The sequence below is a fragment of the Miscanthus floridulus genome, chromosome 1 (assembly GCF_019320115.1).
Source record: "Miscanthus floridulus cultivar M001 chromosome 1, ASM1932011v1, whole genome shotgun sequence".
NCBI lineage: Eukaryota > Viridiplantae > Streptophyta > Magnoliopsida > Poales > Poaceae > Miscanthus > Miscanthus floridulus.
In genome coordinates this window covers 37,153,565-37,180,841 of record NC_089580.1, presented here as the reverse complement: position 1 = coordinate 37,180,841, position 27,277 = coordinate 37,153,565, and the positions used below count along the sequence as shown (strand labels likewise).

Sequence of the window (27,277 nt, the reverse complement as noted above, 5' to 3'; positions counted from 1 at the left end):
TGGCGGTCAGCGTGCAGGTCGCTGTGGGTTGACTGCGCGTGAGGCCGAGGCTCGGTTGGTGCCGAGGCCGAACCATGGTGGGGGTCTCGGTAGACGTGAATCTCGAGATGGCCGAGGCCCTGATGCAGGGTGCCGAGGCTCAGAGGGAGCGGTCGGTCTGGTACGCTGGTTCGGAGGCGATGATGACCCGGGCCAGACCTCCCATGCCGCGTTGTCCTCGGGGCGGGTGTTACGGGGCACAGCGTAGCGCCGGCGCTGATCGTGGGCACAGCGCCAGAACACTGTGGCCGAGTAATCCCCGCCATGCCTTGTCTTAGCCGTATGGTGTTGATGCGACTCCTCGTCCCGTCGGCCACTCCGTGGTGTCGAGCCGTCGTCCGCTGAGATTGCGGGAGTGGTTGACTGCATTAATAGGACATGACATGCTGTCGGGAAGACTGGTCGAGGCGAGAGCAATGGGTTACTGCCAAGCCAGCCTCGGGCGATACGGAGAATAGCTGTCTCATCCGAGGCTGTACGCACGGGGCCTCGGGCGAGACGGAAATTGGGCTCCTTGCCGAGGCCTCTCGTGGGAGGCCTCGGGCGAGGCGGGGATTTTGTCAGGGTGTCGAGACCTCCCGCGCGAGGCCTCGGGCGAGGCGGAGAGCCGGTGGGCTCGGACGGGGCTGGTGGTGAACCCATGACTTACCTTCTGTCTTTGTTTGTTGATGAGATTTAAGTGACTCTTTTGGTGTACGCTCGGGGTACCCCGATTTATGGTACCCAACACCAGTAAATCAATAGTTTGCAAAATGATTTTGTCCTACCTGATTAGCTGCATGGAATGGTACTGTGTTTGGCTAATACATGGAAAACATTGTCACTATGCTATTTTCATAATGTGAAATGGTAGCTGTTTTTGGCTGACTCGGGGCTAAGAGGATGTGTGCCTCTTTGTGGATCTTTCTAGTGAAATTTTCATTGAAGTCAAATCTGTAGCAGTTGCTTGCGCTATGGAAACAAAGAAAATAGATAAAGATGTTGCAATTATATACAATATATCATTTATATTGATTATTTTAAAATATTGTAATCATGTTCATCTTATTTAAGTTTGATCCGTTTTTTAGCAAATAGCAACACACTAGTATACAAAATAGTCTTGACAATTGATCTAGGCTATATACACAACAATAAATAGTTCACAGACAGTGAAACAATTTTTAGTTGTCTCTATGTCAGATTCGAGGCTCGTACAGACGACCCCTGTCTCTGGGTTGTACACGCCTTTATGTGTTAAGAAAGTAGTATTCTTCTTGTAATCTTATGGCATTGAAGTTTTGGAGCAAGTGCGACAATTCAATGGCTTAGTTCTAACCCTAGAGAAATACGAATACTATACTCAATATGGTAGACGGGATATTAATCCAGCGTGCGCACAATCACACACATAACAAAGACTAAGGCTAAAAGAAAACGGAGGATGTTGTGATACTGGCACCTTACGCGGAAGCGATTGCTTGGATCTACCTAGGCGAGATGCTCACGAGAGATCGCACACACCGCAAAAGAGACTCGATGTTTGGTAACGAGGTTCGGCCGAAGACTACGTCCCCGGGGCATGCTTACGGGCGCTCCTGCTCGAAACCGTGACACTGGCTGGCCGAGGCGCCGGCCAAAATCACCAACACCCCCCACGAGCCTGTTTGTCATACACCCAAATGAGGGCTGAAGGCCCATCTGGTCTAGGTGCCAGGGGCAGCAACAGTGCCGCAACCAAGGGGGCGCCGCCTAGGAAGGAGGCGCGCACAGCAAGGGAGGGTCCCCGCCGCTCCACTATCCATACCCAGATGATCCCCAATAGGAATAGGATCGGTTGAGATTAGATAGGGAGGAGTCCATATCTATAAGGACTTCCCTCAATAGATTAATTATGATACAAGTTTACCTAGGACTATAAGTAGAGAGGCTATGTAATCATTGCGGTCAAGAAAGAACAGCCTAAGGGCTTCCCTATCCCTCTCCTCTCTCTCTGTTGCGTCACCTCCTCCTCTTCTTCCCCTGTGCCACACCCTCTTCCTCCCCTAAACCCTAGCCGCCACCACCATAGCCGCAGCCACCCTAGGGCCCCTAACCAATAGGGCTCTTACACTGGTATCTCGAAGACTAGATCGAACCGATGGCCACCACCACCAAGATCGTTGATATGGAGACAATCTGCAACAACGTCCACAACATCACCGATCGCTTTTTGGAGGAGATGAACAAGTTCCTTGATCAGCAACACCAAATCCCTCCGTCAAATCTAATTCAACTGGAAAAGATCACACCAACACTCAGCAGATTCAACACCAAAATCAGCCCTACTTTTGCTCCTATAGATGCGTCTAAGGAGTCTTCAGATGGAACCTCCACGGTCACCAAGCACGACACCAACTCCACAAATGAGATCACCGCCGAGGGAACCACACACGACAACAGTAGGTTTGTTCCTCAGGGGAACGACGTCTACCACATCGTCAACAATGGGTATGCTCCGATCACCAACTTTGGGGCTACCACAGCCGCCAACAGCAGCAGCAGCCCGCTGTTGCCTGACACAGCCGCGCCCTCACTGCTTGCTGCACCTCGCAGCGAAGACGCAACCAGCCGCGCCGCCGCCGGCCATCTCCACAGCGACCTCGCCACCAAGATTGGGGACAACGACGCTCGCTGCAATGACGAGCATCCACGCCCCAAGAAGACCCCCGACATCCGCGACGTCACCGACCAGTGGATGAAGTTTGGCGAGCTCATCGCTCGTCTCGACACTCTTGCACCGATAGCGGTTCCAGAACTACTTTTGGTGGGGACCCTCTCGGCTCCGACAATGGCAACGACATCAGGCGCGCCACCAACACATCTACCATGCCCCCTCAAATGCCTCACCTCCACGAAGATGATGGAACACGACCACAAATGCAAGAACCTCTTCGACATCACGGTTGTCAACAACTACGACACCAAGGACATCGACAATAGCCTACTCATGATGATCGGTACTACTCAGTGGGCGGTTCATAGCTCCCCTCCCATGTTTCTTGCAGGAGCGATATTGGGCACCGACGTCCACATATTGGTTGACACGGGCGCTACACATAATATCATCGACATCAACGTCGCACGAACTATCAGCCTCCTCGAGCAGCGCATCACCACCACCATTCTCATTGGCAGTGGCCACGACATCTCGTGTCGAGCAGGAGCCTTCAGCGTGCCACTCCGCATTAATGCGGAAAGCTTCCAGGTCAATGCCTTCCTCCTCAACATTGGCAATGACGTCGATGTCATCCTAGGCACGCCATGGTTGGTGGACCTCGAACGCTTCACATGGGACTTCCCCACCATGGAGCTTCAGTACTACCGCAATGAGCGCTCCATCTCCTTCACCGCCGTACAGCCCCGACGCGCACCGGTGACCGTTCTCGCTCTCCTGGCACTGCCGCCCATCACTAGGATACCACAGGAACAACCAGTGCTACCTCGACTACAAGCACCACCGTCACTACCCCACGACATAACAAACCGGGCAAGCCGGTCTCGATTCCCTCAACAACATCGGCACCATCGCGCCGGTCTTTGATAGTCTATGACGGGCCATGCTTCAACAGAGAGAGCTACGCCACCTCGCCCTCACCATCACCCAAGGGACGGTAGTGCTGGCCTGGTCAATTGACCAAGGCTTGCTCTTCTTCGATGGGCGCCTCTACATCCCCGCAACATCGCCACTCCTTCTGGATCTACTTGCGGCCATATCACTAGGTGGCCCTGATAATATGAGGTACCTGGCTCTAGGCAAACACTCACCACCAATGGCTCCCCACCATAATGCCACCCCCACAGGCATTCTATTGGGTCACCCATGGCTGTAGGACGTAGTCTCCCCCACTACGGTGATCTTCATCAATGGCTTGGGACGACAGATCTTCTGCGTTCACAACATCTTCACCGGCCTCTGACCCGACTCTGACCAACAACAGCTGTCGGATACCATAAAAAGGGGCACCCTAAGCAAGAACCTAAAAATTGCTTAGACCTTGTAAATATCGAAGCCAAGTAACAACCACGAAGCCTCGGCCGATTCTCCGATTCACCCGAGGCCCACGTCGCAAGGCCTCAGACGTGGTACCAACCCTTCGCCTCGACTGAGGCCCCCTCGCCCGAGGCCCCAAATAGCAAGGCCTCGGACGGACCCCAAGGATCCGCCGGGAGGACAACAGCGCCACCTGCCATGAGAGCGGAGGAGAATGTAGCTACGGCGGTAAGGCGTACTCTCGCTATCTCTCACCTCTCCTCCCCCTTCTCCCTTCTTCTCCCCGGCGCTCTCTTCCCCTGTTCTTAGTAACTGCTCGAGGGCAGAAAGGGGCAAACGCAGGCAGCAAGGTAAAGAGGGGTGGGGCGAGGCTCGTCACATATTTATGGGGGAGGGAAGGGGGCGAAACGGATGGGTGATGAAACCGGGGAAGTTTCCCTCAGATCTGGCGCAATTAATCCGGATCCGATTAAACCGCCCACATGTCCACCTTTTCCTTATTAACCGCGCGCGCAGAGTAACGTCCCATCCATAGACATTACGTCGCATCCAACTACAGCGATGGCGGGCGCCGTTCCGTCTCCCTGAGAAACTGCCTCAAAAGGTGTGCCCGCCATTGTCAGTCGATGGGAGGGGGAATATCCCCCACCTGATTCCTTTCAGGCTAAGGAACTAGGCACCGAGCCCATTATGGTCCAGGGGTTCGAAGGCTGGGCCTCCGAAGGTCTCGATAGCCGCCCCAGGACAAACAGAGTCAGGGATGACTATGGGCGAGCCCGTATGTGGCCGAGGCCCAAGCAAGCAATTGCTTAGGATGCCCTAAATCGTGTCCGAGACCGGCAGGGAGGTCTCTGAATGAGATTCCATCGTAGGGAGGCACCGAGCCCTCGGGGCCCATCGAACGGCCCTGGGACCCACTAGAGAAGCCCTCTAGTACTTTTGGAGCGTGTCTCTAGACCGCTAGCCGACCCCTATCGAATGGGGCACGGGCCTCCACTTGGACTTACCCGATAACAGCTCACAGGAGGTGTCACTGCTCGCGCCCACCGAGGGTAGCCTAGCATACTCCACCCCTCCTTTTGAACGAAAAGGATGTGCTAGGACCGCACAAAAAAGCCAGGGAGACTCCTGATCGCCCTCTTGCTCCGCGCAGAGGCTCGGAGGCTCTTCCTGCAATCGAGCCGAGACCCAGTGACCCAAACATCGCACTCGGGGGCTCGGCCAATAATCCCTCCTTCTGAACGAAAAGGATGCACGAGGGCCGCACCAAAAAGCTAGGGAAACTCCTGATCGCCCTCTTGCTCTGTGCAGAGGCTCGGGGGCTCTTCCTGCAATCGAGCCAAGACCCAGCGACCCAAAAAATCGCACTCGGGGGCTCGGCCAACAATCCCTCCTTCCAAACGAAAAGGATGCACGAGGGCCGCACAAAAAAGCTAAGGGAACTCCTGATCGCCCTCTTGCTCCGCGTAGAGGCTCGGGGGCTCTTCCTGCAATCGAGCCGAGACCCAGCGACCAAAGATCGCACTCAGGGGCTTGGCAAACAAACCCTCCTTCCGAACAAAAAGGATGCGCGAGGGTCACACAAAAAAGACAGGGAGACTCCTGATCACCCTCTTGCTCCTCACGGAGGCTCGGGGGCTCTCCGTGCAATCGAGGACCTGAACTCGCACTCGGAGGCTCGACAAACGCGATAAAATGACTAAGGAACTGGGCACCGAGCCCGCTATGGTCCAAGGGTTCGAAGGCTAGGCCCCCAAAGGTTTCGACAGCCGCCCCAGGACAAACAGAGTCAGGGACGACTATGGGCGAGCCCGTACATGGCCGAGGCCCAAGCAAGCAATTGCTTGGGATGCCCTAAGTCATGTCCGAGACCGGTAGGGAGGTCTCTGAATGGGATCCCACCATAGCGAGGCATCGAGCCCCCAGGGCCAATCGAACGGCCCTGGGACCCACTAGAGAAGCCCTCTAATACTTTTGGAGCGCGTCTCTGGACCTCTAGCCGACCCCTATCGAATGGGGCATGGGCCTCCACTCGGACTTACCCGATAACAGCTCACCGGAGGTGTCACCGCTCACGCCCACCAAGGGTAGCCTGGCATACTCCATCCCTCCTTCCGAATGAAAAGGATGCGCAAGGGCCGCACAAAAAAGACAGGGAAACTTCTTATCGCCCTTTTGCTCCGTGCAGAGGCTCGGGGGCTCTTCCTGCAACCGAGCCAAGACCCAGTGACCCGAACTCGCACTCAGGGGTCCGGCAAACACGATAAAACCCCACACTCGACAGGGAAAAAGCCGCTAGAGGAGTAAATCCACTCCTCTAGGGCCTCGGGGGCTACACCCAGCGGGTGCGCTCGCGCGCACCCACTGAGGCCTCGAGCAGAAAAATACAATCCCGACGGGAGCTGCTGCGAGCCAAGTCTCGTCAAAACCTCAGGGAGAGTGCTCGCACTCCCCCCAAGGCTCGGGGGCTACTGTCGGATACCATAAAAAGGGGCACCCTAAGCAAGAACCTAAAAAATTGCTTAGACCTTGTAAATATCGAAGCCAAGTAACAACCATGAAGCCTTGGCCGATTCTCCGATTCACCCGAGGCCCGTGCCGCAAGGCCTCGGACGTGGTACCAACCCTCCGCCTCGACCGAGGCCCCCTCGCCCGAGGCCCCAAACCGCAAGGCCTCGGACGAGGTACCGATTCTCCGATTCGCCCGAGGCCCGCGCCGCAAGGCCTCGGACGAAGCACCGATTCTCCGCCTCGCTCGAGGCCGGCTCGGCAACAACCCCGTCGCCTCCGCCTTGACCGACTTCTCTGACAGAATGTCACGTCCAACTAATACGTCCAACCACTCCCGCAACGTCAGCCGCACGTCGGCGTAGTACAAGCAGAGTGGCCGACGAGACGGGAGTCACATCGACACCATGCAGTCAGGGACAGGACGGGGCGGGGGTTACCGGCCGCTGTACTCGACACTATGCCCACAGCTGACACCCGTGCTGCACTGTGCTGCCTAACCCCTGCTCCAAGGATAGCGTGGCGTGGAGGGTCATGTCCGGGTCCCTGTAGCCTCGGAATCGGCATGAAAGCCCAACTGCTCCTTCCGAGCCTCGGCTACCCACCTCTGCACCTTGTAGCCTCGGGACTCGCGCTCACCGAGCCCCCCACAATGGTTTAGCCTCTGCACCGACGGGACCTCGGCACTCTACGCTGACGACATACAGCGATCGGCACCACGCCCGTAGAACGCGCCATACCCTGCGTCGGGCTGCAGGAGCTCCCACGTCGTGTACAGGGCCTAGCTCCTGTAGCCTCGGAATCAGCGTACCCGCGCCATCGCATCAACCCTGCCTCGGCACTCCACGCCGGTCAAACATATAGCGACCAGCACGCCTCCTATAGAAGAGGGCACGCCTGCCACCACAGGAGCTCCCACGTCGCACAGGATCGAGCGTGACCGACGCGTCGCTCTAGTGCACCGAAGACAACCGCTCCACCGACCATACCGCCATAGTGACAAGCTGTAGGGCTCAGACATACCGCCTCCGCCAAGAGAAGAATGCCACGTAGCTAATACCTGTACCGCCCCTGTGCCTCCCTTCGACTATAAAAGGGAGCAACTAGGGCCGCTTCTAAGGGGGAAGACGCGCGAAACGGTAGAGACCCGCAGAACACACCCGCACGAGCGACGCGCAACACTTTGTAACACGCACTCCTCCACTGCGAGAGATCAACATCTCAAGCAACTCGCACTACCACTCTACGCCGAGACCTGGGACCGGCTCCCTCTCTCGCCCTGCTTGTAAACCCCTACTACAAGCACCTCGGTGCAAGGAATACAAGATCGCTCTCTCACACTGGACGTAGGGCACTGATTGCCTGAACCAGTATAAACCTTGTGTCTCTTTGCATCACCATCCGGGATTAGGGGCACGCAGTATAAATTCACTCGTTGGTTGAGGACCCCTTGGTCCAAAACACCGACAACAGCTATCCCCTAACGAGTTCGAGAAGGGCTACTTCATGTTCGGCACCATTCTGGACCTGACAACAACGCCAGCTACACGCTCCAACTCCACCATCTGGCGACGGGTGAACAACTACTTGCTTCCTGACATCGCCAATCACTTCAACAACTTCACGGCTCCACCGAAAGAGATGCAACACTTCGCCGTTGACGCCGCGGTCCGCCGCACCTTGCTGCTAGCAGCCCGCCGAATAACGATGACCGCGGAGGGAACAATCAGGCCATACACCTACTTCTTCTACAGCTACATCAGCAACCTACTCTACCGCCTCGAGTTCGTGTGGAATGCACGAGGGACAACCTCATCCTTGCAGACCCAATTCGTGGCCGCCTCTTCGTCGCCATTGAAGCCATCCTCCTAGGACAAGCGTATCCACCCGACGGCGTCAACACTTGGACACTACTTCAGCGCGAGGACGCGCTGATCGGAGAAGGGGGGAGTGATGTCATACGCCCAATGAGGGTTGAAGGCCCATTTGGCCTAGGTGCCAGGGGCAGCAGCAGTGCCGCAACCAAGGTGGGCACCGCCTAGGAAGGAGGCGTGCACGGCAAGGGCGGGTCCCCACCGCTCCACTATCCATACCCGGAGGATCCCCAATAGGAATGGGATCGGTTGAGATTAGATAGGGAGGAGTCCATGTCTATAAGGACTTCCCTCATTAGATTACTTAGAATACAAGTCTACCCAGGACTATAAGTAGAGGGGCTATGTAATCATTGTGGTCAAGAAAGAACAACCTAAGGGCTTCCCTATCCCTCTCCTCTCTCTCTCTCTCTCTGTGTGTGTGTGTTGCGTCACCTCCTCCTCTTCTTCCCCTGCGCCGCCCCCTCTTCCTCCCCTAAACCCTAGCCACCGCCACCATAGCCTGCAGCCACCCTAGGGCCCCTAACCAACAGGGCTCTTACACTGTTGCTTTGGGTTGCTTCTCACTATCGTGATTGAGTAGGTTACGAGTGCAGCCCCCTCCTTTTATAGAGGAACCGGGTTACAAGAGTCAATATCTAGCTCACCTAACCCTCTATTGCTAATTACAACACAAGTTTACTGTAGCCCCAATTAATACAATTAAATATTCGACGCATTTATAACATAGGAAGTAGCAAGAGAGTAATTTTATTTGCAGAATTAAGGTAACTGGCGGGTGTTTTCAGGTTTACCTCTCTCAAGAAAGCACAAATATAGTGTTCACCCGGCAACTGCTTCAGGTCCAATACTTGATACGAATGTCCCACGCATAAACTTGCAACTTCGTATTTCTGTGAGGCCACGACGATCCAGCTGCCATTCTTTCTGTTGGGAAGGAACGTCCGGATTGAATCCCACTCTGCCATGGTGGTCAGGTCTTCCAAGACAACGAGGTACCTGTTCTTGTCAACTATCTGAACGAACTCACTGAGGAGATCGGCACTCGCATCCATACTAGTTAGGACATCAACACCAATGACTGCTCCTTTTCGTTCTTGGCAACTGTTTGCGTAGAAGTGAGCCATCAAGGACCGGACAAACTCACGGGGATTGAATGGGTGAGTGAGGTTGACCCAGGCTCGGCATATGAAACTTTGAATGATCTCTGGATCACTGTAGCAGCTTCTGATGATGGATGTCGTCCCAATACCTCCGTCTGCCCCCCACACCGAAATCACTTGAAGGTCAGCATCGTCCTTGTTGGTGATAAGCTGGGTGAGATCCCCTAAGATGTGGTGTCTTCTCGTGTCGTATCCGACAGAATTGGGAGGCGCCGGTTGTTGCTGCGCGAGGACGGGCTTGGACTTGGAGCCAGAGTTGCTGATGAAGCTGTACCGAGAGTTCCAGTGGCTAAAGTCCTCCATCCTCACCCTTAACGCCTCGATCATAGACACTGCTTCCCACGAATCGACGTCACCATTCAGGGAAAAGACGGCCTCGATGCAGTCTTCTAGGTCATAGGCCAGCTCACGCACCTGCCTCACCCAGTCCCATGCCACGACGTCGTTGATGTGCACCTCGTTAGTGACTTTAAGGGATTGGATCAAACTGAACTCTTTGTTTATGAACGCCTGGACATGCTCCACGCTCACGGGATGCAGATTTAACTCGACTGCCCATTGGACCTTGTTCTGGGCCACCTCCAACACCGACTTGGCTAACCCAATCACCAGGTCCCGCATTGTGTACTGTACGTGCTCTCTCAGCCTTCTAACTCCCGTTATGTTGGTTGTTTCTTGTGTGGTGTAGCTAGTGGCAGGAAGCAGTGATGCTTGTGCTGGAGACGAGGATGTATCCACTGGAAGTACCTGGAGATGGGATTTTCAGAAGAGGATATCAGAAGCCTTATTCTAATAAGAAAATTAAAGTGCTGGAGTTCCTAAATACACGATGCAGAGTTTCCTCTTCCATTTATCCAGAGTACTGGAAAGATGCGTTATGCGAGATGAGTTGGTCTTAACTACAAGTATTATTGTACTCCTACCTATATATGTCACTTGCTACAACTTTCAACAAATAAAAAACAATTCAGCATCTGGGATTCTAGGCTGTTGAGGTGCTTGTGAAAATTTAATGGCCGAAATAATTTCCTTTGTATTATCTGGTGGTTAGACTTAACAATTGAAATATGCGTAGGCCCGTCTCAATGGGGAGTTTCATCACACAAACTGACACGTCAACTTTGTGCTGGTAACTCTAACAGCGGGTTTCATCTAGATAAAACTCTACGAAATTCTCTATCTCTCACTTCATAATTAACATGTCAACTCAGCAAATTTGCTGATATGCCACAACACTAAATGAGAATAAAACTCCTTTAAAACTTTCATTGAGACTGGCCTTATAGTAATGTATAAAAAAAGGCATCAAGAAATGGTCAACGTTAAACAACATATGCCATCGCATGTACTATTTTGAGGCATGATAATTTTGCATACTAGTCTATCAACCCGTGGTACTCCATGTGCACGAACTAGAATATTAGAAAATATAAGCATTAGACTTTAATGTTTAGTATTTACAACTAACCAAAATTATTAGTTATCTCTGCTTGCACTCTATCTTTGTCCATTATCTAAATACTCAATATTGGTACTCTACAATCTCTATCCGCCTGTCATAATCTTATCAATTACTATGTATCTTTTTTACATCCATATAAACATTTTTTCCTTCGTTTGCATAGCACCTCCATGCATATATATCCAGCATGAATTTAGTTGAGATCTTATTTTAAGCTACGATAGTTCTTGTTGCGTCTTATGTCTCGTGATGTCATAATTCTTTATTTTACCTTTTTAAATTTAAATCTTATTAGTTGCTATGCAATTTTTTTATCAATATGTGAAGTTGAAACTCTTTTCCTTATTGTGCCTATTACTCAAAACTCTCCTTTTGTATTCATTAAATGTAAGGTCTTAAAGTTCTAGACTACATGTTGATTACTATGATGATATAAATGGCCATTTAAGCCTGCACTGCATTGCTCAAGATAGAAGGTGGATCTTGGAGTAAGATTTAGGAGGGGCCGATGAACCTCAAAAAGATATTGATATTTAGATTAATTATAGTAACATTCATGTTTACTCCAAAGAAATTTTAAACACCAGGGAGACCATGACCATCTTTGGGCTATACTAACCTTCTACGTTGCTTGAGATGTTGAATTTCCTCTATCAAAACATTATATGTGTAGTACTATTTGTTTATAGAAAAATAGTGTTAAAATTATATTATGGATATATCATAATGTTCTAGTCAAAATACATAAATTTATCTAAATTAGCCACTTACATTAATTATTTTCATGGAAATTAATATAATTTTAAATGAATTGGTACATGCGTTGTTAAGTGAACATTTTCCATGATTGGTAAAACATACAAATAAATTTGTATGCTCATGAATGTATGTATACTTGATATGCACTGATGGCACAACATGCACTTTTTTACTTAATGGTAATAGAATTGGGTAATTTAGCAGCACATATATGAATAATTTATGGTCATTTAAATTTTTTCTTGTAGCAGTAGTAGTTGTTGTTGGTAATTTTTATGTAAAGGACGTTTTACTTTGTTCTTAATAATGGTATAAGTGGGTAATTTAGTTATAAATTTAATAGTTACTTAGATTACCTATCATAATGGTAGGGCAAGTATTTTTATACAAATTTAGAGGTTACTTTAGATTATGTTTCATAACAGTAGAGGTGAGTAATTTAGATGTAAATTTAAGGCATTATCTATCATAGTGATAGGGAAGGTAATTTGATGCAAATTTAGGAGATTAATTTAGATTATGCTTCATAATGGTAGATGTGGGTATTTTTAAAGGAAATTTAGGGAGCTCCTGTATACTGTTTTCACAATGGCAGGAGTGGATAATTTCTTATAAAACATATTAGAGTCAACATATATTATTATCAAAGCATAATTTGCTACGGGATATTGCATTGCCAGCAGACATCGAAAAAATTCGAATTGGTCGATGCCTGGTGGATACTTTGGTTTGTGACAAATTTTCTAGAAGACACCATGGCAATTAAAATAATCATTTTTTTGCCTCCGGAGGAGAAAGAACAATGGTGAAATAAATGTGCGTTTTGCGGTCGAGAATGGGATTCGCTAGATAGCTTATTTGATAGCTTGGAAATCGAAGTTGACGCGAATCCGAACAAAGACTTAGTCATTTTCTTAAGTCAGAAAATGGATCGACGAAGTGAAGTTTGGGAATTTTTATAGAAGAATAGGTTTAAGTAGTAACATGGTTTTAGGGTATGTTTTAGTAGTTTGATATACCATCTCGAGCGTTAAATAGTTAGTTTAACTATAGGATCATCGAGTTGGATTTTTGAGCCGCTTTAACAACCGTGCATGGCACGTTACCATCGGTCGCTGCGTTTGGACGTGGTCACCCTCTGTTTCGGCTTAGCGCGCTGCGCTAGTCCGCCCGCCGCGCCAGCTGCCCAACGCGCCCGCCGCACGCGGACCACCGCGCTGGCCGGTCCTGCCACTAGCTCCGTGGTGCGGGCCGTGCCGCCGTTGCTGCGCCCTGGCATGCCACACACGCACACGCACGCGCATGCCGCGCCCGACGGCCTGGCCGCTCGGCCAACACCGTCGTCGTCGCAGGTCCGCTGCTCTGCCCAGCCCGCTATAGCCACTTCACCATGTCGCTGACCACGCGTCGCGCCACTGCGCTGCTGCTAACCACGACCGTTTGCGCAAAGTCACCGCGTGCGCCCTGCCACCACCGTCGCATCCGCTTGGCCGCTCTATTGCCTCACGCCCGCCTGGCGGTACCGTGCGCGCGTGGCCACTTTTGGCATTGCCCGCACGTCGCCTTGCCTCGCCTGCTTTGTCGGTGTGTCAGCACTCGACGACGCTACGCTGCTGCCTCCTCTGACCGACACCATGTCACTGCGGCGCGCTGGGCCGAGCCATCGTCGGCAGTTTGTGAATTATGGCCGTGCGGCCCACCATCCTGAGCACGTTGGTCGTTTCCCCATCGCCCTATAGCCGTATGTGTTGTGCACCGATTGACAGTCGCGTCCCACCATGGCAACGTCCCGCCAAGCCACATCGGCCGTCCCCTGTTCCTCTACCGCCTTGGTCGTCAGTCCCGCGCTTGCAATTCAACCTGGTGAAGCCACCTCAGTCCAATTAACCCCGTGCACAACTCCATCATGTAGCCAGCCAACCGCCCGACCCCACCTTGCAGTGAGCCTCGCCGTGCCATGCTCCAATTCGGAGTTTTCCCTCGCCGGGTCATTAAGGCCGCTGGGGCATGCGTCGAAGGCCAGCTCCCTATCCAGTGTAGCTCGTGTTAATTCGTTGCACCGCTAGCTTCGCCTCCGCCTACTCATCAGCCTATGCACCTTTGCCTAGTCGCTACCACCACCTAGCCTCCCCTGACGTAGCCTTGCCACCGCCGTGCGCCACCGCACCGCCCGTGCACACACGGCTAGCCCGGCTTGGGCCGCCTCTGGCTGAACCATCGCGTCGTCTGTGTTCGTGGCGAGTTCCTTGAGCTCACTCGCTACCCCAAGTTCTCCAGCATTGTTGTAACTCACCGGAACATCGCTGTTGCAGTGCAGGAGCTCCGCCGTCGTGGACCGGCCTCGCTGCGATGTCCCAGCTCGCGCTTCCTTTGCTCAGTGCTTCGCGTTCAAGCCTAGTAAGGTATCGACTCCGTAGATAGGGCGGGGAGGGGCTGGTCTCACCGGCATAACCACCGGTGTCAGCGTCGCCGCGCCGATGCGCGCGTGGGAGGGCCCGAGGGTATGGCCATGGTAAAGGAGATAGCAGACTGGCGAAATAGTGCTAATAGTGTTCGTGCGATTACCGGGTAGGCCGGGGGTGTTTTTGCATGATGACCGATGCGCGCGGGCCTTCCCGTCGCGGGCCGTCGTCGCCCGGCTGGGCCGCGCCCCTGCATGGGCTGCGCCATGCATCGCGCGCATGCGCGAGTCGCGCCAAACTGGGCCGAGCCGCTCGCGTTGGGTCGCGCGGTAGAATTGAGTTTTCCATTTTCCAGTAAGGTAATAAATGCTTATTCAATTTAGTTTTGAGCTGAACTTTGATAAATTGTAGTAAATCTTAGAGATGTCCAAAAATAGTGAGACAAAATTTGTTGGGTTCACAAAAATGCCATCTATCTGTTAGTGTAGTTAGTTTACAGTTAGCTATAATAATGATAGGTTCATAAATTCAATTTAGAAAGCTTAGTATTATTTAGCCTAATATTTGTAGGAATTTTTGTGGCAAATTGATGATAGCTTTAGACATGAAAGTTTTATAGTAGGTTCGTTAGATTATTATGTGCTCACTGTAATTTTTGTAGCCCTAGAGTAGGTTGATAAGTAGAGTAGCTAGTACCCCTTGTTTTATCATATATAGAGTAAATCGGTATTAAGAGTAAGGATACCTTTAGTTGATAAGATAATATATGTCAAACTTCATACTTGTTTGTGGTAACAGTAGGTAACTTAGCACCTTAGTCGGTAGGACTAGCTTACTAGCTTGATAGATGTATTTTATTTTAAGAGCTGCTGTTGCCATATTACTGAGTGTTGCATCATCATTTCGTGCATGTAGATCACGAGTTGGTAGAGTTTGTGCCCGTGGATGAATAGGATTATGAAGAGGTCATTGAGCAGTACAAGGAGGAGATCTTCGTGTAGGAGGGAGCCCCGGAGCCTTTTGGTGCTGACTTTGTTGACCCACCGCCTGCCCAAGGCAAGCCCCGGTGCATAACCCGTAATTTTAATGATCACTGAATATGTATGATGTGCATTTACGTTACAGGCATTTTATGGAAACTACATGCATAAATATATCTACCTATGAGTCCTACTAGTATAGGTCGAGTAGCTGCAATGCTCAGGATTGAGGTAGCGTGAGTAACCTGCCGTTACTCACAATAGGTGATAATTATGATCACTCATGATAAATGGTGGAAAGGAAAATTGTTGATCGGGTAGGTATATGGTTTGGGTACTGGTGGGTATAAAAGGTTGTGTCCTACGGCCAACAGGGCATAGCTTGGTTACACTTTTTCCGTGTCTGTGTCGGTTAAGGACCGACCGTTGCATAAGTCTCGAGATAGGTCACATATTTATTATCACGAGCACACACTTAGGTATGGACGTATGGAAGACTTGTTGCTCTCTTGTTGTGGGTTCTGGCTCTTTTCGGACCAACTGATTGGAGGCGAAATGTTGGAGGTCCTTGCACCGCACTAAGTCCAGGACTTAGGAGCGGGGGCTTGGAGTCCAAATTTGGATGGGGACCTAGACCCCATGACAGGAGGGTGATGGGTTGGTCCTGCTTGTGCCTAGGGTACAAGCGGGGCGTGTGTTTTTGGGTACCCAGCTGGGGGCATTGATTTGCAAATCGTCGGGCGATCCGGTACGGCTTGTTTTGGGTCTAGCACCGTAGTAAGAACTGAATGATGAAAGGTGAAGAAATGGAACTGATTGCTCAACTCTTGCATGAAAGTAAAACATGTGCTTACATAGAATGGCTAGATAATCAATTAATCATGGCTATTAATAATTACATAAATAAGGAGTCACTATTAGTATTGCTTTCTGCAAAAAGGAAACCAGCAAACTATAAAGCTTTGCATATCCCTTGGAGTTGGGAAAATATTCCCACTAGTCGGATAAGTCTTGCGAGTACATTGTGTACTCAGGGTTTATTTACCCCTGTTGCAGGTAATGCTTGAGGAGTACCATTGTGTGAAGGATTCTTTTGGTGGGCACATACGGATCCTTGTTCCTTTATCGCTAGATGTTTATTTTTATTCTGTTGTTTAATATTCCGCACTTGTGACTTTGTAAATGTAATAATGTACTTTTTACGAACTCTGGATGTATGAAATGGATTAAGTATTGTAACTCGTTCTCATTATTGGATCCTTGGGGAAAAATGTGGATCTTTTGGGTTCTCCCTTGGGGTGTGCCCGACGGATACCGCCCGTTGTAGCTTGCTTTCGGGGCGCTTAGTGTATGGTGGAAGACGGGCGCCTCTGTAAGTGTGTTATTTCAGGTGGTTCTGCCATAGTTGGTACCAAAGCCAATAATGAGTTTACGAGTTCGTCACTCTTTTCCAAAACTTAAAATTTGACCAACAAAAGTTTTGCGAAAAATAGGATGCGTTAAAATCATGTAAATAAGTATAAGCCCTAGCAATATGGTCTATTTAGGATAGCGGCACTGGTTTTATCTAATCAGTTTCTATAGGTACACTGACTTACATTGCGTAAGAAATCGATTAGCATACGGAAAGTGAGTGTGCGATGTGCCGAAATCTTTGTGAATGCCGCTATATTCCGGCCTGAGTGATCGGATAGGCCGATACATGCATCATGATAATAGCATCTTGTTTAAAACTAAAATCCCCCTACACGTATAATTTGGATTAGTAAATTGATAGGATAAGTAAAAGAATGCTTTAATAAATGTCTCGTCGTTTCTCTAATCCCTTGTTTATGAATCTGGAGGGTTGTTCTAAATAGATGGTTCCTATCTCTTACAGATGAACCTAAGGTCCAGACGTGGGAGCACCAGTGCCGGGGCGGGCCACGATCTTGGCGAAGGCCAGGTGAAAGTGGTCGGGCCAATGAGCACGACGGGGAGAGCCATGAGGCTCCACTGTTGGCTCCTCCTCCTCCGCCACCGCCGCCGCCACCGCCAATGACTCATGCGGATATGATGGCGGAAATGATGGCTGCTCATCGCGAGTCAGCCCGTGCCATGGAGCTGCTGGCACAGGCTGTCGCTGGCTTCGCTCGTGCAGGCCACAGGGGCAATGGTGGGAATGGGGGTGGTGCTCACGGTCCTGAGGGGCCCTGCTCTTACCAGGATTTCCTCAAGACGCACCCGCCTACGTTCACACCATCTGCTGAGCCCCTAGATGCGGAGCATTGGCTTCACATTCTGGAGCAGAAGTTCCTGTTGCTCAACGTGACAGACGAGTAGAAGGTGCGCTTTGCAGCTCAATAGTTGTTGGGGTCCACAAGTGCATGGTGGGATACCTTCATTGCCATGCAGTAGCCATGTCATAGGGTGACCTGGCAGGAGTTCACCGTAGCATTCAGGGAATTTTATATTCCTGTTGTTGTCCTCAATAGGAAATTGACAGAGTTCCTAGACCTACGGCAAGATAGTTTGTCAGTGATGGGCTACGTCAATTAGTTCAATCACTTCTCCCAGTATGCTGGGACTCATATGGATACAGACAAGAAGAAGAGGGACCGCTTTTATCGTGGCCTCTCTTGCAGCCTTAAGGAGAAATTGGATACTAGGAACTATCAGACCTTCGGGGCAATGATGAATGCTGCCATCGCCATGGAGGGCTTGCAGCGGGATTCCCAGGCGGAATGGAAGAGAAAGCGGATGGCTACGGGGTCTTCTAGCCACCCCCATACTCAAAAAGTACAGGTTGTTCGATGGGTGCCCTATCAATCATCAGGCGGTCATTCGTTTTGATAGCCCCAGCATACTTCTCAGGCTTCTTCCACATAGTACCATGCACCTACTCAACAGGTGCCGCAGCAGCAGCCCCAAGGACAGCAGGCCCCACCTCAGCTGGGATAGGAAAACAAGCTGGGTGCTTGTTTCAAATGTGGCAAGGATGACCACTATACCTAAGAGTGTCCCTAGAACCAGCCAGCCCAGTCTACCCAGCCATCGGCTAACTCCAGGCTAGTGAAGCAGATAGTGATCAAGAAGAAAGTGCCAGTCAGCCGATCTAGACAAGTGAATTTTATGGATGCTGAGCAGATATTGCAGCAAGAACTAGTGATGGCTAGTATGTTTACCATTGATTCCCATCCAGCTTATGTGTTGTTTGATTCTAGTGCATCACATTCATTCATGAGCATGGGATTTGTAGACCGGCACAATATACCTCTTATGGCTATACCGTATGCCTATAGAATTCGTACTCCAGGTGCGCAGATGTGCATCAATACTCGGACGGACACAGTGAGCTTGGTATTAGCCACTCACACCTACCGTCTCCAGTTCATGGTGCTGCCTGGGCAAGGCATTGATGTAATTCTTGGGATGAACTGGTTGCGGGTGTATGGGGTAGTCTTGGATCTGAAGCAGAGAATTATTGAGTTACGGTTTCCTTCTTCTGAGGATAGGATGTCTCTTCTAGTACCCTCAGATCCAGTCTTACCTGTTGCTGCTCATGCTGAAGCCTCTCTTGATCTTGCCTCTATTCTGGTAGTATGTGAGTTCCTGGATGTTTTTCCTGAAGATCTACCAGGGTTGCCACCGGACAGAGAGGTGGAATTCTCTATTGAGCTAGAGCCCAGTACTGCTCCTATCTCCCGACGCCCGTATCGCATGGCTCCAAAGGAATTGGCTAAAATGAAGAAGCAGCTAGAAGAATTGATGGAAAAAGGATTCATCCGTCCTAGCTCTTCACCATGGGGTTGTCCAGCCATTTTTGTGAAGAAGGATGGCACTCTTCGGATGTGTGTGGATTACCGCCCTCTTAATGCGGTAACCATTAAGAACAAGTATCCTTTGCCTCGTAAAGATACTTTGTTCGATCAGCTAGCTAGTGCCAAGGTGTTCTCCAAGATTGACCTCCGTTCGGGCTATCATCAGATCAAGATTAGACCACATGATATACCAAAGACAACTTTTTCTACTAGGTATGGGCTGTATGAATATCTAGTAATGTCTTTTGGTCTCACCAACGCTCTTGCATTCTTCATGTACCTGATGAATTTGGTCTTTATGCCGGAGCTGGACAAGTTTGTTGTGGTGTTTATTGATGATATCCTGATATATTCCAAGAACGATGAAGAGCATGCCCAACACCTTCGGATTGTACTGACTTGATTGAGGGAACACAAGCTGTATGCTAAATTCAGCAAGTGTGAATTCTGGTTAGATCGAGTACAGTTTTTGGGGCATATGTTGACACCTGATGGTATTTCTATAGATCCCAGCATGTTGCAAGAATGCTGAATTGGAAGTCTCCCAAGTCTATGCACCAGATTCGTCAGTTTCTTGGTCTAGCTGGGTACTATCGGCGTTTTATTCTAGATTTCTCCAAGATAGCACAGCCGATGACCAAGCTGCTCCAAAAAGAAGCCAAGTTTGATTGGAGCCTAGCCTGTGAAGAAGCCTTCCAAGCTTTGAAGACATTTCTGACCACTGCTCCTGTGTTGGCCCAACCAGATAATGATAGGCCTTTTGATGTATATTGTGATGCCTCAAAGATGGGGCTGGGATGTATGCTTATGCAGGATGGGCGTGTGATAGCTTATGCTTCGCGCCAACTAAAAAAGCACGAAGTGAATTACCCCACTCATGATTTAGAGCTGGTTGCTGTGGTCCACACTCTAAAGATTTGGAGGCACTATCTGTTGGGCAACAAAGTACATATTTTTATAGATCATAAGAGCCTCAAGTATATTTTCACTCAGTCTGAGTTAAATATGAGGCAAAGATGGTGGTTGGAATTGATTAAGGATTATAACTTGGAGGTGCATTATCACCCAGGAAAGGCCAATGTAGTAGCTGATGCTTTGAGCCGAAAGTCACATCAAGTTGAAGAAACACCTTTGTCTCTTAACCATGCAGAGGTGCTGGCTCACATTGCCTTGACCTCAGAATTGCTGGAACATATTATTCTGGAGCAGAGGCAAGACACTGAAGAAATTCCTCACATTAGGAAATTGATTGCCAAAGGGCGTGGCCCGCACTTTAGTATTGATGAGCAAAATATAGTGAGGTACAAGGATAGATTGGTGGTTCCATCAAATGATGAGCTGAAGAGGAAGATTTTGAATGAAGCTCACCATTCAAATCTATCTATCCATCCTGGCAGCAACAAGATGTATCATGATTTGCGCCACTTGTACTGGTGGTCCAAAATGAAGCAGGATATCACCCAGTACGTCGTGGAGTGCGACACTTGTGGGAGAGTTAAAGCAGATCATATGCGTATCCTAGGATATTTGCAGCCCTTGACCATTCCTATTGGGAAATGGTAAGATATCTCCATGGACTTTGTGGTGGATTTGCCCCATACATCCAAGGGCTATGATTCTATTTGGGTCATTGTGGACCGTCTCACTAAGTCTACTCATTTTATCCTGGTGGACACTAAATATACAGTCAGGAAATATGTTGAGATATATTTTGATCGGATCATGACCCTACACGGAGTCCCCTTACTATCATCTCTGATAGAGGGTCAGTTTTTGTCTCTCATTTCTGGGAGCAACTACAAGAATGTCTTGGTACTCGTCTCCTCAGAAGCTCAGCATATCATCCACAAACTGATGGCCAAACTGAAAGAGTGAACTAGGTTCTCGAGGATATGTTGAGAGCTTGTGCCATTTCTTTTCTTGAGAAGTGGAATGAATGCCTGAAGTTAGCTGAATTTTCTTATAATAATAGCTACCAAGAGAGTATTCGTATGGCACCATCTGAAGCTCTATATGAAAGAAAATGCAGGACGCCACTTAACTAGGTTGAAGTGGAAGACCATGGATACTTTAGGCTACATTTCATCAAAGAGGCTCAAGAGCAAGTAAGCATTATTCAGAGTCACTTGAAGGTAGCTCAGAGCCGACAGAAAGCTTATACAGACAAGCAAAGAAGGCCCTTGTAGTTTGCAGTTGGAGATTATGTGTATCTCAAGGTGTCTCCTATGAGAGGGGTGCATCGGTTTGGTGTCCATGGCAAGCTAGCCCCTCAATATGTGGGTCCTTACTAGGTGTTGGCATAGTGTGGCCCAGTTGCCTATCATCTCCAGCTCCCCGATATTTTATCTGCGGTACATAATGTGTTTCATGTATCACAATTGAAGAAATGTTTGTGGGTTCCTGAGGAAGCTGTAGAAATTGAAGGACTTCCCCTCTAGCCTGATTTGACTTATGTTGAGCACCCGGTAAAAATCCTGGACAAAAAGGAAAGAGTGACTAGAAACAATGTGGTGAAGTTCTACAAGGTGCAGTGGCAAAACCACTCAGAGGATGAAGCCACGTGGGAACATGAGAGCTATATATTGAAGCATTACCCCCACCTTCTCTCTAGTTCTGATGAGTAGTAGTTACGCTAAAATGTATTTCCTATCTCCTTCCCACACTAGGCACATGAAATCTCGGGTAAAGATTTTGTTTTATGGTGGGTAGATTTGTAACACCCTCTGTGTTACACTGTACAGTCTTTTGCTAAACATTGCATGTGCATCATGTTTATGTGATAGTGTATGAAATATAATGTATAAATAAATTCATGTGACTTAAAACATTTATCGGAAACACGAAACGGAGGTAATATTTTATGTCGCGTTATATCGCTTAGAGTTCTAGACGAATTTTTATTGGACGAAAATACTATAGAACGCATATCCGTCACTTTAATAAAGTTTGTAGTACATACTTCATAGGTGGCGATGAAATACTTGCGGTCGAGAACGGGATTCGCTATATAGCTTATTTGATAGCTTGGAAATCAAAGTTGACGAGAATCCGAACAAAGACTTAGCCATTTTCTTAAGTCAGAAAATGGATCGACGAAGTGAAGTTTGGGGATTTTTATAGGAGAATAGGTTTAAGTAGTAACATAGTTTTAGGGTTTCTTTTAGTAGTTTGATATACCATTTCGAGCGTTAAATAGTTAGTTTAACTACATGATCATCGAGTTAGATTTTTGAGCCGCTTTAAAAACCATGCAGGGCACATTACCGTTGGTCGCAGCATTTGGACGCGGTCGCCCTCTGTTTCGGCTCGGCGCATTGCGCTGGTCCGCCCACCGCGCCTGCTGCCCAACGCGCACACCGCACGCGGGCCACCGCGCTGGCCGGCCCTACCACTAGCTCCGCGCTATGGGCCACGCCGCTGTTGTTACGCCCTAGCACACCACGCACGCACACACACACGCATGCCATGCCCAGCGGCCTGGCTGCTCGGCCACCACCACCATCGCCACGGGTCTGCTGCTCTGTCCATCCCGCTATAGCCGCTTCACCATGTCGCTGACCCACGCGTCGCGCCACTGCGCTGCTGCTAACCATGGCCATTTGCGCGAAGTCACCGCGTGCGCCCTGCCACCACCATCGCGTCCACCTGGCCGCTCTGTCGCCTCGCGCCCGCCTGGCGGTACCGTGCGCGCATGGCCACTTTTGGCATTGCCCGCACGTCACCTTGCCTCACCTGCTTTGCCATCGCATCGGCACTCGACGATGCTGCACTGCTACCTCCTCTGACCGATGCCATGTCACTACGGCGCGCTGGGCTGAGCCACCATCGACAGTTTGCGAATTATGGCCGTGCGGCCCATCGTCCTAAGCACGTTGGCCGTTTCCCCATCGCCCTATAGCCATACGCGTTGTGCACCAATTGACAGCCACGTCCCGTCATGGCAACGTCTCACCAAGCCACGCCGGCCGTCCCCTATTTCTCTGCCACCTTGGTCGTCGATCCCACGCTTGCAATTCAACCTGGTGAAGCCACCTCAGTCCAATTAACCCCGTCCACAACTCCATCGTGTGGCCAGCCAACCACCCGACCCCACCTTGCAGCGAGCCTCGCCATGCCATGCTCCAATTTGGAGTTTTCCCTCGCTGGGTCATTAAGACCACTGGGGCACACGTCGAAGGCAAGCTCCCTATCCAGTGCAGCTCGTGTTAATTCGTTGCACCGCTAGCTTCGCCTCCGCCTGCTCATCACCCTACACACCTTTGCCTAGTCGCTACCACCGCCTAGCCTCCCCTGACGCAGCCTTGCCACCGCCGTGTGCCACTGCATCATCCGTGCACACGTGGCCAGCTTGGCTCAGGCCGCCTCCGACCGAACCACCGCGTCGTCTATGTTAGTGGTGAGTTCCTTGAGCTCACTCGCTACCCCAAGTTCTCCGGCGTTGTTGTAACTCACCAGAACATCATCGTTGCAGTACAGGAGCTCCACCGCCGTGGACCGGTGAAAGCTCTAGTTTGGTTTTGGTGAATTGATGAAACCCTAAGTGCTAACCTAGTTTTTCAAGTGATCATGAGATAGGTAGCACATTCAAGTGGTGAAGCAAATGAAGATCATGACATGATGATGGTGATGCCATGGTGATGATCAAGTGCTTGGACTTGAAAAGAAGAAAGAGAAAAATAAAAGGCTCAAGGCAAAGGTATAAATGGTAGGAGCCATTTTGTTTTGGTGATCGAGACACTTAGTGAGTGTGATCACATTTAGGATCGATAGCCATACTATTAAGAGGGGTGAAACTCATATCGAAATACGGTTATCAAAGTGCCACTAGATGCTCTAACTCATTGCATATGCATTTAGGATTTAATGGAGTGCTAAAAACATTTGTGAAAATATGCTAACACATGTGCACAAGGTGATACACTTGGTGGCTGGCATATTTGAGCAAGGGTTAGAAACTTCACCGGCGGAGTGTCCACCGGTAGAGTGCGAACAGTCCGACGGTACCACCGGTGCCCTATACAGAAAAGACAGGGTTTCACAGAGTGCACCGGACGCTGGTCTCAACTAGACCAGAGCGTCCGGTCAATGGAAGCTATGAAGATGCTGGCGTCGGTCTTCGATTGGACGCTAGGTCACTTTGTGACCGGACGTTGGCGAGGTGAGTCCGATCCTGCTGATGTGGCAGCGCACAGAGACAGTGAGTGACCGGACGTTGGGTGAGTCCGGTCGGGCTTGATCGGACCCGTCTGGTCGGGCTTGATCGAACGCGTCCGGTCACGAGTGGAGGCTTATTGGAAATGACCGGACACTGGAGTCCTACGTCCGGTCATGATCATACTGGCACATCCGGTCAAAGCTGGAACCTTACTGGAAGTGACCGAACACTAGGGTCCTGCGTCCGGTCGTGGCACAATGCTACGTCTAGTCATCACTTGAACATTGGGATCGGGCGCTCAGTATTTGAAGTGAGGGATGACATGGTAGCCATCCGTTGACCGGACGCTGGGGTCCTGCGTCTGGTCGATCTGACCAGAGCGTTCGGTCACCCCGAGTTGTGCCCAGTGAAGGGGTACAACGGCTCTATTTTATGGGGGCTTCTATTTAAGCCCCATGGCTTGCTCTAGCTCACTCTCTTGACTATTTGCATTGACATAGCAACCTTATGAGCTTAGCCAAACCCTCCCACTCATCTCCATCATTGATTCATCATCTTTGTGAGATTGGGAGTGAATCCAAGTGCATTACTTGAGTGTTTGCATCTAGAGGCACTTGGTGTTCGTGTTTCGCTGCGGGATTCGCTTGTTACTCTTGGTGGCTGCCACCACCTAGATGGCTTGGAGCAGCGAGGATCGTCGAGCGGAGGTTGGTGATTGTCTCCAGCTCCGATCGTGGTGATTGTGAGGGGTTCTTGACCTTTCCCCGACGGAGAGCTAAAAGGTACTCTAGTGAATTGCTTGTGGCTTGTGTGATCCTCATCTTGTGTTGGTTGTGCGGCACCCTATTGAGGATTTGGCGTGTGATGCCAATTAGCGCGTGAACCTTCAAGTGAGTGAATCGCCACAACAAAGACTAGCTTACTGGCAAGCAAGTGAAACTCGATAAAAATCATTGTGTCATCATTTGATTCCGAGGTGATTGGTCTTCATTGGTATTCATTCTTGTGATTGATTGGTTCACTCCTTGACTCAGCGATATAATCATCTTGCTCACTCTCTTTACATTACCGCAAACTAGTTATCAAGATCTTTAGTGTAGCTAGTTGTGAGAGCTTGTTAGTTTGGTTAGTGTGGCTCTTTAGTTAGCCTTTAAGAGCACACTAACTTAGTATAGTGACATAGCCATTGTGTGGATAAAAACTATATAAACTAGAATTGTGGTAAGTGGCTTGCTTTTTTAGTAGGCTAGCGCAACACTTGTTTCGTCTCATAATTGTCTAACCGGTTTATTAAGTGTTGTTGTAGAAATTTTTAATAGGCTATTCACCCCCCTCTAGCCATTAGGACCTTTCAACCAGCCTCGCTGTGGCGTCCCAGCTCGCGCTTCCTTCGCTCAGTGCTTCACGTTTAAGCCTAGTAAGGTATTAGCTCCGTAGATAGGGCGAGGAGGGGCTGGTCTCGCCAGAGTAACCACCAGTGTCAGCGCTGCCGCACCGGTGCGCGCGCGGGAGGGCCCAAGGGTATGGTCATGGTAAAGGAGAAAAGAGGGAGGGGCGTAGGTGTAAGATAGCAGACTGGCGAAATAGTGCTAATAGTGTTCGTGCAATTACTAGGTAGGCCAGGGGTGTTTTTGCATGAAGACTGGCGCACACGGGCCTTCCCGTCGCGGGCCATCATCGCTCGGCTAGGCCGCACCCCTACGTGGGCCACACCATGCGTCGTGCGCGCGCACGAGTCACGCCAAACTGGGCCGAGCCGCTCGCGTTGGGCCGTGCGGTAGAATTGAGTTTTCCAATTTCCACTAAGGTAATAAATGCTTATTCAATTTAGTTTTGAGCTGAACTTTGATAATTTATAGTAAATCTTATAGATGTCCAAAAATAGTGAGACAAAATTTGTTGGGTTCACAAAAATGCCATCTATCTGTTAGTGTAGTTAGTTTACAGTTAGCTATGATAATGATAGGTTCATAAATTCAATTTAGAAAGCTTAGTATTATTTAGCCTAATATTTGTAGAAATTTTTGTGGCAAATTGATGATAGCTTTAGTCATGAAAGTTTTATAGTAGGTTCGATAGATTATTATGTGCTCACTGTAATTTTTGTAGCCCTAGAGTAGGTTGATAAGTAGAGTAGCTAGTACCCCTTGTTTTATCATATATAGAGTAAATCGGTATTAAGAGTAAGGATACCTTTAGTTGATAAGATAATATATGTCATACTTCATACTTGTTAGTGGTAACAGTAGGTAACTTAGCACCTTAGTCGGTAGGACTAGCTTAGTAGCTTGATAGATGTATTTTATTTTAAGAGCTGTTGTTGCCGTATTACTGAGTGTTGCATCATCATTTCATGCATGTAGATCACGAGTTGGTAGAGTTTGTGCCCGTGGACGAACAGGATTATGAAGAGGTCATTGAGCAGTACAAGGAGGAGATCCTCGTGAAGGAGGGAGCCCCGGAGCCTTTTGGTGCTGACTTTGTTGACCCACCACTTGCCCAAGACAAGCCCCGGTGCATAACCCATAATTTTAATGATCACTAAATATGTATGATGTGCATTTACGTTACAGGCATTTTATGGAAACTACATGCATAAATATATCTACCTATGAGTCCTACTAGTATAGGTCGAGTAGCTGCAATGCTCAGGATTGCGGTAGCGTGAGTAACCTGCCGTTACTCACAATAGGTGATAATTATGATCACTCATGATAAATGGTGGAAAGGAAAATTGTTGATCGGGTAGGGATATGGTTTGGGTACTAGTGGGTGTAAGAGGTTGTGTCCTGCAGCCAACAGGGCATAGCTTGGTTACACTTTTTCCCTGTCTGTGTCGGTTAAGGACCGGCCATTGCATAAGTCTCGAGGCAAGTCACATATTTATTATCACGAGCACACACTTGGGTATGGGCGTAGGGAAGACTTATTGCTCTCTTGTCGTGGGTTCTGGCTTTTTCCAGACCGACTGATTGGAGGCAGGAATGGTGGAGGTCCTTGCACCGCACTAAGTCTGGGACTTAGGAGCGGGGGCTTGGAGTCCAAGTTTGGACGGGGACCTAGACCCCATGACAGGAGGGTGATGGGTTGGTCCTGCTTAATTCTAGGGTACAAGCGGGGCGT

The 27,277-nt window shown here is 49.5% G+C and overlaps 1 protein-coding gene across 6 annotated transcripts in view; it reads right to left on the bottom strand.

The window, feature by feature from the left end:
• LOC136483692 (uncharacterized) overlaps nucleotides 1–27,277 on the bottom strand; it is a 67,032-nt gene that overhangs the window by 29,762 nt on the left and 9,993 nt on the right. For all 6 annotated transcript variants that reach the window (XM_066481116.1, XM_066480963.1, XM_066481005.1 and 3 more), the window contains exon 9: nucleotides 9,228–10,343. In XM_066481116.1, the coding sequence (XP_066337213.1) occupies nucleotides 9,228–10,343 (1,116 nt within the window). The remainder of the gene's footprint in view (nucleotides 1–9,227; nucleotides 10,344–27,277) is intronic.